We start from the raw sequence: 9,610 nt of genomic DNA on the forward strand, positions 1-9,610 counted from the left end.
CATATGTTACTGTTAATTACAGGCTGATAACCAGAGGGCTGTGGAGATATGAATTATATTAACATACATAATAAAATTTTCTATAAAAAGACCTTAAGGATTGGACAATGAGAGTTTATGTGCTCTCATCTGTGTCAATTGGATCTCAGTGGCTTGCCACCTAAACACATATGCCACCTAAACAATTGAGTTGGTCAAACTATGGGCTTGCTACATATGAATAGCAATTTGTGAAGACCCACAAAGCTAGTTTTGTGATTCCAGTCATTTTTTGATGCACATCTGCATTACCAGTAGCTTTCCTTGCGTAAGTAAAAAAAAAAAGATATCAGATAACTTTGGCTGGCAGTATCCCTGCATGAGGAAGCACAACACATCACTTACTTTTCTGCTGTGTTTAGTAAATCTTGAGGAACACAATCAAAGTCATATAACATTTCAAGAATACACTGACACCTAGGCTTAGGCTAAGAAGTTGTTACCACCATCTATATTTTGCCATCAGGGTGCAAAGAGTAGGGCAAGGGAGGAAGTTAGTGGGGTAACAAGGAACAATTTAGAGATTCACCAAAGATCCTCTTATAAAGAGACAAAGACTCCAGTGGTAGATGTGAAACCTACTAAATGAAAGACTGAGAACTTATGGTTAGCATGGCAAAAAACAAAAGTGCACCTTCAAAAGAATCTAATTTATCTAACAGTAATAAGATTTTTTCCTTTTACTAAAAATCCTTCACAGCTTCACAGTTCTTGGGGCACTTAAACCATTCCAAAGGTCAAATGATGGGCTCACTGTGAATGACGTGCCATTTCAGAGGTTGTATAGTTCTAGTTTGTGGATTATAGTCAGTGTTTGCTAGGCATCCATGTTTGTACCGTCTTTTTTTCACCAAAGCACGATAAAAGAAATGCATTTAAGACAACTTTGGAACGCTGTACCACACATGCTGCCACTTGGCACACTACTCTCCCTTACCATCTAGTAAGCCTTGGCAGAAACAGACTAAATAACAATCCATCAACCTCCCACTACCACCCAATTCCTAAAAAATCTAAGAGCAAAAACACTGCAAAGAAACATTACTTTCTATATTTAATTGAATCAAACCCTCTCAGTCTGCCCTTCAGTTACTGCATCTTATATCCTGTATAAAGATGTTAAAAATTCATCATCATCATCAATATCATTACTACCATCATTACCATTATCATTACTACTGTCCTCATTATAAGAATCACAAACAATAATTTGACTTATGTCATTTTCATTATCAACATAATCATCATTATCATAGCTACTAAATTAAGCTTGGGGAAACAGAAGTGGAAATGGAGGAGGAAGAGGAGTTTGAAGAGATTGAAAGTAGATGAGTATGGAATAAAGAGAAAGAAAAAAAAGGAGAAGGAGGACGGGGAGGAGGAGGACAAGGACGAGGAGGACGAGGAGGAGGAGGACGAGGAGGAGGAGGACGGGGAGGAGGTGGACGGGGAGGAGGAGGACGGGGAGGAGGAGGACGGGGAGGAGGAGGACGGGGAGGAGGAGGACGGGGAGGAGGAGAAGGAGGAGAAGGAGAAGGAGAAGGAGAAGGAGAAGGAGAAGGAGGAGGAGGAGGAGGAGGAGGAGGAGGAGGAGAAGGAGGAGGAGGAGGAGGAGGAGGAGGAGGAGGAGGAGGAGGAGGAGGAGGAGGAGGTGGAGGAGGAGGAGAAGGAAGAGGAAGAGGAGGAGGTGGAGGAGGAATTAAATATGAAAGGATGACAATGAAAGAGGAAGGAAGGAAGAATGAAAAGAAGAGTAAGAAAGAGATAGAAAGAGGTAGAGGAAATGGGAAAGGTAGAGGAAATGGGAAAGGAAGAGGAATAGGAGGAGAGGGAATATATGAAGAAAATAAAGAACAAAATCACCAATCCTCCATCTCACTCTCAGAAGCAGGTATCTCACCTGAAGACACAGCTGACTGCAGTCCATCCACATGCAACGAGGAAAGAGAGTCAAGTGTGGAAACCTGCGGCGTGTGCGAGGGTGTGGGGGGAGCTGAGCGGGAGGAAGACGTGGACCCCTGAGTGCCCCCAGGCAGGTGGGTCATAATGCTGCCACTACCTACTGTTCCCCCCGAGGAGAGAGGAGGAGACTTGGGGGAGCCATTGGGGGTGGTGGGTGAGGTCTGGCGGTTCTGAAGAGTAAAGACACGGAGCACAACTTATGACTTCTGAGTGACAGTCTGGGATATGGTACTGATGTGATAAACCATCTCATGGTATACTGAGGGATCAAAGCAATATGATCAGATGCTAACTAAAACTGCAAAACACATACTTTTTTGCTGAACTTATTATATTCCAATTACTCTAATCTATCTGATATATAAAAGGGTAAAAAAGGAACTCATACCAAAAACAATGCCCATATTTTATACCAAAAGCCTTTCTTTAATTTCCCTTTTCATCATTAAATTGTGGTAATGATAATATTCACTTCTTAAAACCAAATTGTAATTACTCAATTGAAAGCATGCATATCCAAAGATGTTCTAAGACCAGCATATATATGGTCTGAGAACATCTTTGGAAGCACATGCTCTCAATAGATCTTGATATTTGAGTATATGTCAGACCATTTCTACTGATTTTACTGAATGTGCTATTTCTCACAAAGAATAATTGCAATTGCATACTTTGAGCATCTTCATAAGCCCCTCAAGTTGCTGCATCAACTGCTTGCGTGAATCTTGCAGGTAAGACAAGTTAGACTCCAGCTCATGCCGATGAGACCGCAAAGCACGAAGCTCTGCCACCAATGTAGGATTACTGCTGCCCTCAGCTCTTTCCTGCTGCTGCCTGCAAACATACACTCTGTTCCTGAAACCCAACTTTATTTGTAAACATATGCTGTTTTTTCATCTTTAATCAACCTTAGAAGTTACAAACCATATGAATATGAATGGTTGACTTTGGAATAAACATATATTTTTATGCTTTCCTTTGCTTTATCCACATGATGGCAGCTTTTACTCATGCTAAACCAAGACATGTGCCAAGCAGCAGTCAGCCACTTGAGTTAAAAATTAAAAGCATGGGACATATATATTTACCCCATTGTCTATGCTTTTGGCAACTGGAAATATAATTTTCCAATAAAAAAAATAATAAATGAGACTTTAAGCCTACTTTAGGAGTTGTACCTTTTCAAGTGATCAAAGACATAGCCAAACAAGCAAACTACTATTTAGCGCACATAACATAGAGCAGACAGGCTCAGTGCTTCATAACAAGAAAAGATGCCTCTCAACATGAACAGGTTGATAATCATATATCAGAAACATACAAAATCTTGAAAATAACTGATTTAATCTTAAAAATTACAATTTTCCATTGAAGGTCATGTCATGCAGAATTTTCTGTTATATGCTTTGAAAAATTATCATGAGTATTCACTGTCTAACTACATTAAATATTTACAGAGCTTTGTTTTATGCCAAGTGAAATATCAAAGCAGTGAATCTACTCACTGTTTATATTATATACTCAAGAGCAAACAAAAAAGACAAAATTACAAATCATATCAATACATATCTAGAATTATCTTCCAACTTCAGTTAGTTCTGCATTCACATCAATATAAAATACACAAATTTATATATACTTATTAAATCCTGCCCTCTAGGACAGTTGTAACTATGTTAATACACCTGAATAAAACTGATTATGTTAAAAACATTCTTCATTCTAACCTTCTTAGCATTCATGATGGCAAACATAAAAAATGAAATTACCTTAGAATATTAATTTCCTTCATAATTTCCCTATTCTTCGCTTCCAGCGACAAGATCAAATCTCGCTGAGCAGAAGATGCATCAAAGCCAGGGCTTGAGTCCACACTTTCACTTCCCTGCCATTAAAAAAAGAAAGATAATCATTTCACAAACACAATTCTGAGGATTTAGTGGGTAAAAAGTACAACCTAAAACTCAATTGTAACTATGTAACTAATGACTTTTACAAATACCAATAATAGAGATTGATGCTTAATATAGATCAGAGGATTTTTTTTAACAATTCAAATATTACAGCTTCTTAGGAATGCATTTTTAGAAGCAGGAAAATAAAATACCTGAAAACATGAGACTCGGAATCAGATGCAAAAAAGCAAATCTGTTGTTTTTATTTCTACAGATCATATGCCTTTCTCCTGGATATAAAGAGTTAAGTCAGAGATCAAAATTTTCTTTGCACAGTAAGAAAACAATTTTTTTTTTAACATTAATGTACAATATAACATTTGCTGGATATAGTTAGCAATCTCAAGAATTTGCAGGAAATAAAATCTCTTGGTGAAAAGCTTTATTATGTTAATGCTTAGCTGGAACCTAAATTTAAGGACAAAGGATAGGTTGGTAGAAAAAGAAGAAAGAAGTACAAAAAAGAATATTTATCATCAAAGCCTCCATTACCAAGTATACTAAAAGCTACATTCTAAAGGCCCAAAAGAACACTAAAGTAAACCAAACCATATATAAAGACATATGGTTCAGACTACCATATAGTCAGAGCTGACTTACAGAAAGGGAGGTCTGGTTAGCAAGACGAGCAGCATAATGAGCTATAAGTCGATGCTCCTCATCCAACTGACTCCAGTCTGGCAAGCTGCTGACACAACTTGCAGAAAATAAGCCTATGGTTAGTAGCTGACAGTTGTCGTGTTAGTTTTCAATAGTTTTTTTCAAGATGTTAATGTTATTTAACCTGTCACAAAGAAATATCAGTTAAAAGCTGTGCTCTTTCTTAAATTCAACTTGAAAACTAATAAGAAATCTTTTGTTAGTATATAATTAGTATCATTACCAGTGATAATCCCTCTATGAGGCAATATTAGTATAAAAACAAAGTTTTCTACAAACAGTAATCTAGTTACTCCCCAACTGAGATAAATCTACCTTCTACTGGAAGACCGACTTTCTAAGGAGGTAGGTATCGGTGCTGAGGCTCCCCCCTCAAAGCCGTTGTGTGACGGAAGAGGTGAAGGGGGCCTGTGAATGTCAAAGACTTTAAAATGCAGATAAGGGACTACCAATCTTTACTTTTTTTCTGAGAAAGACTGACAGAGTAAACTGCCAGAAACCAATCCGTGGAAACAGATACTGTATATGCATTTATAAATTTTATTTTTCTGTGTTTAGTAGAAAGACCATCTTATTGATTTAGATGTTTGCTGATTTTTCCTAGAGAAACACAAGTAAAAGAAACATAAAGAAACAACTTTTTCATATATTACTGAAAGTAAATAGGAATTTCTTTATGCATACATACAAAATATAGCCTCTGCTAATACACATGTTAAATTGAAATGATGGTCTTACAGAAATATATAAAGGAAACATATAGCAATATTGGGTTTACTTACACTTCACATCAAGAAAGAAAAATACCTTCATGTGTAAATAAACTTGGTTAAGATTCTACATGAAGAAAAGTTGTTTAAGAATTTATGTAAAGCTAATTGCTCAAGACTTATAGTGAAATTCTGTTCCACACAGATGCTCAGGTCCACAAATGCTTAGCCTACAAGGAGTTAATCAGTAAGCCCTTGTAACTGGAGATGATCTTTTTTTTTAATTCTATTAAAATTGATACTATTATTGTTATTGACATATTAATATCATAATGTTACTGAAATACTAATAACAATCAAAACAGTGAAATAATATAAAATAATCTTTCCAGAAATCAAGGAAAAATGTAAACAGGTGTGACAAATAGGACTAATAAATGACTCCTTGGTGACTAATCACTTATGGAGCCATCTCTGTATGAATACAATCAATAAACTAACATTGAAGTGGACATGGCATGTCCAGTGGGTTAAGAAAACATGATCAAGTATTTATATATCATTTCTATCCACTGTTTTCTCTTAGGAAAAATTCTATTCACCAACTTTGAGATGAACTATTGAAATTTCATTCTCAAAAACAGATTTAAGATTACTGACAGCATGAAACAATAACTTACACAATATGAGAAAGATTTAGTGTCTTCTCTGGCATTTCTGGAAATCTCGGTCTGTCTACTGAAGGTCTGTCAGGAACACACTTCAGACTGCGCCGAAAAGAGTGCCGCGTTGGAGTCTGTAATATTTGACATTATTTAAGACTGAATTACTCGTGCCATTCTCTACTGTAATATTTGCATCCCTTCTTAATGTATTTATTAGTGCATTATTTCCCTATAATTTTTTCAAAGACTATTACCAGTATATCATTCAATGACTTAATATTTGTATCACCGATTGAAGCAAAGTTTCTGCTGCCCCTGCATGACTATCTCTAATTCATCAAAGTCTGATTGGAACAAATTTGTACTTACTCCTTTCATTACAGTTACTATCATATGCAGAAGGCATATGAAACATTGCTTTATCTTAATTCTATCTCAGAAGCAAGGTCATCAACTGAATCAAGCAAATTTATTACTTCAGTGAAGCGAGTATAAAATATTTTGATTACAAACTAGAGAATTGCTTGGACCATGTGCATAATCACCTAATGTATCCCTAAGCTGTATCATTCACTTTATAATATGTGTACACACACATCAGTATATTCACATGACTAGTGTCATACAACATTTTGTGTAATGCTGCTCTAAAAGAAACAAAATAAGCCATTAATGAATTAGTTTATCAACTAATGAACATTGTCAGTTATTCCTTTTTGTAGGGGTAAATATTATGGTCTTGTATAGATGATGGTGAGAAGTGTTAGTTTTGGTGTCACAGGGTCTTAAAAACAAGCATTTGATAGTCCCATATAACAAGCAAATGGACAGCCTCTGGGCATAGTAGCAAGTAATTATAATTACTTTTGTAATATTTTGGTAAATATTCTCATATTTTCATAATCATAACTTGGTTATATATCATATTATTACTAATACTCATGCATATTGTAATTGACATATACAGATATTATCTTTATAATGGACTGAATTATAAGGGACTGAGAGAGGCTAGTACAACTGCTCTATTCAACATAAAACTACTTGTCAAGCACTCTTCATAACTAATATATTGACAACTTTTTGCATACATTTCTTTCATTGATGTATTTCACTACCATAATTGTTGTCAGTATATCTATCATACTATTGTTCTGCCAAACTGTTATCAATCCCTTTTCTGCTTTTTTTTCTTCATTTTTACTTATAGCTCTCTTAAGAGCTACATGTAAAATATAGCTCTCTTAAGATCCACAGTCATGACATTGTGATTCATATTTAAGTCTAGAGGATTACACATATTTCCTTTTCCACTCATCCTACACATCAAATATTTCATCCTCCGGGACTCTTTCTCAGCACAATCAAGTTATTCCAAGAAATGGCTTCAAAAGTTATATACTGCAGTTCTGTATTTTACATAATCTATTGGAGATGTAAAGTAAACAATGATTAACTTGCAACTGTAATTACACTAACAATACCTTATATTGACTGAAATATAAGCTGTGCTCACTGCAACAAAAGAAGAAAAAATATGAATGGGAATGAATGAATGTCTTCACAGCTCAAACCATGCATTTTTAATGAAGATATAGTTGATACTAATCAAAAATATTCCTTGCCCTGTGATAATATTGTCTTACTCATATTGTTCTCTAACGGTTCTGTTTAAACAAAAAGGGGGGGGGATAAAGAATTACAAGTTATGAAATACAGAATCTCTACAACAAAACCTACAAAAGCTGTGTACTCCTTGACTTGATGGTGAATGGAATGAGGTGGTGAGAACCTTCCCAGCCAAAAACATTCTTGACACATGCTGTAGTTGTGGCACTTTTCACATTTATAGCGTAGTCCAGAGAAGTTTTCCCGTCTGCAGCCATCACACATGGTCTGATGAATAACTGTAAAACCATGTTTGATTACTGTCAATCTTTCCAATATTTCTATGAAAATCAGAGCTGAGTAAGTCCTGTAAAATTGATAATTCATATATTTTTTGGTTCTTCAAGCCATTTATCACTAATACAAATAATAATTTTCTATGCAACATAATAAAATTATCTATTTTGCAACATGTTGCATAAGATATTTTCTATTTATGCCCTACTTTAGTTATCTTGCAATTTAAGTTTTATTACCAATGCATACTTTAAATGCAACAATACAAATAGTCACAATACTAGGGAAAAAACAAAGAGGACAAACATGTCTAAATTAAACAAGCCTTGTAAAATTATGCCTTGTTATCACTGCCCATTTTTATCTGTAAAATTAAATAAAAAACTAGAGCAAGCATTGTTCAATAAAATTATATATATATACATATATATATTTGGGTTTTATTGTTATAATTATTTTTTGCAACTCTGGAATCCTAGATAGTACCTTAAAACTTTCTTATTTACCAACTACAACAAAAGCAATGAAGATTATCAAAAATGATTTTTGAATGCTGTGCAACATCCTCCCATAAAAATATCCTATAGAGGTTTTGGGAAACCTTTAATCCTTAAATACAAACTAATCAAGTTTATAATAGGAAAAATGCATAGTACTATCTACGATCCAATCTACTGCCGCATCCCATGAAGAGATTTTATAGTATGCATATTTATAATACTATGTACATGAAGGCCATCAGAAAAAGATTTTACTATAAACTTTTTCCATGTTAGCTTTTGTATGTTCATTTCATTCTACACATTAGACTTGCATCACAATCTGTTTCAGATATGCATATCTCCTACCAGCTCTACTATTTTACAATACAGCAAGGACAACAATATCTGGGAGATAAGAACTTTTGTTAATAAAGGAAAGATTTCTCACTCTTCTTCTATAATTTACTATATGCTGACATTACATGATTTACTTCCACCCAGAAATTAAGCAAAATATCAATTACGTTTCAGTTCTTCATATCCTGATACAATTACTGTGATGAGATTTCACTACTGTGCAGAGAGAGGGAAATTTAAGTCCTGGGTTACTGATCCAATTTTCTTTTTCTTCTTTAACTAATCATACCTATGCCATAGAAAAGTGGCATTATATCTAACTGCCAAAGTTCTTCTCATCGTGGAGTCACGTTTTCCTGAACATAATTCCTGAAAGCTAGAGATAAGAAATATATAGAGATGTATGTGTACTTCTTGCTATACAACTTATCAAGACTTAGTAGTGGCAAAATTTTCTTTGCTAATTTGGAAATTCACAAAAACTTTGTATTGTCATATAAACTCATTAAGATTGGGCTGTGTGTTCCATGGACTGAAAGTTACAGTATTGGGGATAAATCTTTGAAGCTCAAGCACTTAGGATGTGTAAGATTTCTGTACAAAGTAACCTTGAAAATAATTATACATGGGAATAAACACAAAATGAAACTAATATCATTACAAAGTACTGTTTCTCTTACATTACACAATGAATACTGTTAACTAAAGTGCCTTCAATATAAATGATACTTCATGTTATGGATAGCAGCTAGCAGCCTATGCCTTATAAACATAACAAAAGAATATCAGATGACAATAACACATTACTTTCACAAGTATAAAAGGGAATAATAATATTCAGACAAATCACTATACTCTATGGTGATAAAAAATCG

General features: G+C 34.7%; 1 protein-coding gene across 2 annotated transcripts in view; it reads right to left on the reverse strand.

The window, feature by feature from the left end:
* The window catches only part of LOC113811392 (dystrobrevin beta), a gene marked incomplete at its 5' end in the record, with an annotated part of 15,199 nt that extends 7,301 nt beyond the window's left edge, over positions 1 to 7,898 (reverse strand). Inside the window, 7 exon segments of one of the 2 annotated variants that reach the window (XM_027363125.2) lie at positions 1,940 to 2,171; positions 2,673 to 2,835; positions 3,771 to 3,886; positions 4,557 to 4,653; positions 4,932 to 5,024; positions 6,007 to 6,122; positions 7,732 to 7,898. In XM_027363125.2, the coding sequence (XP_027218926.2) occupies positions 1,940 to 2,171; positions 2,673 to 2,835; positions 3,771 to 3,886; positions 4,557 to 4,653; positions 4,932 to 5,024; positions 6,007 to 6,122; positions 7,732 to 7,898 (984 nt within the window). 2 annotated transcript variants of the gene reach the window in all.
* Positions 7,899 to 9,610: the final 1,712 nt, after the last annotated feature.

This window comes from Penaeus vannamei, chromosome 26, assembly GCF_042767895.1.
Source record: "Penaeus vannamei isolate JL-2024 chromosome 26, ASM4276789v1, whole genome shotgun sequence".
Taxonomy (NCBI): Eukaryota; Metazoa; Arthropoda; class Malacostraca; order Decapoda; family Penaeidae; genus Penaeus; species Penaeus vannamei.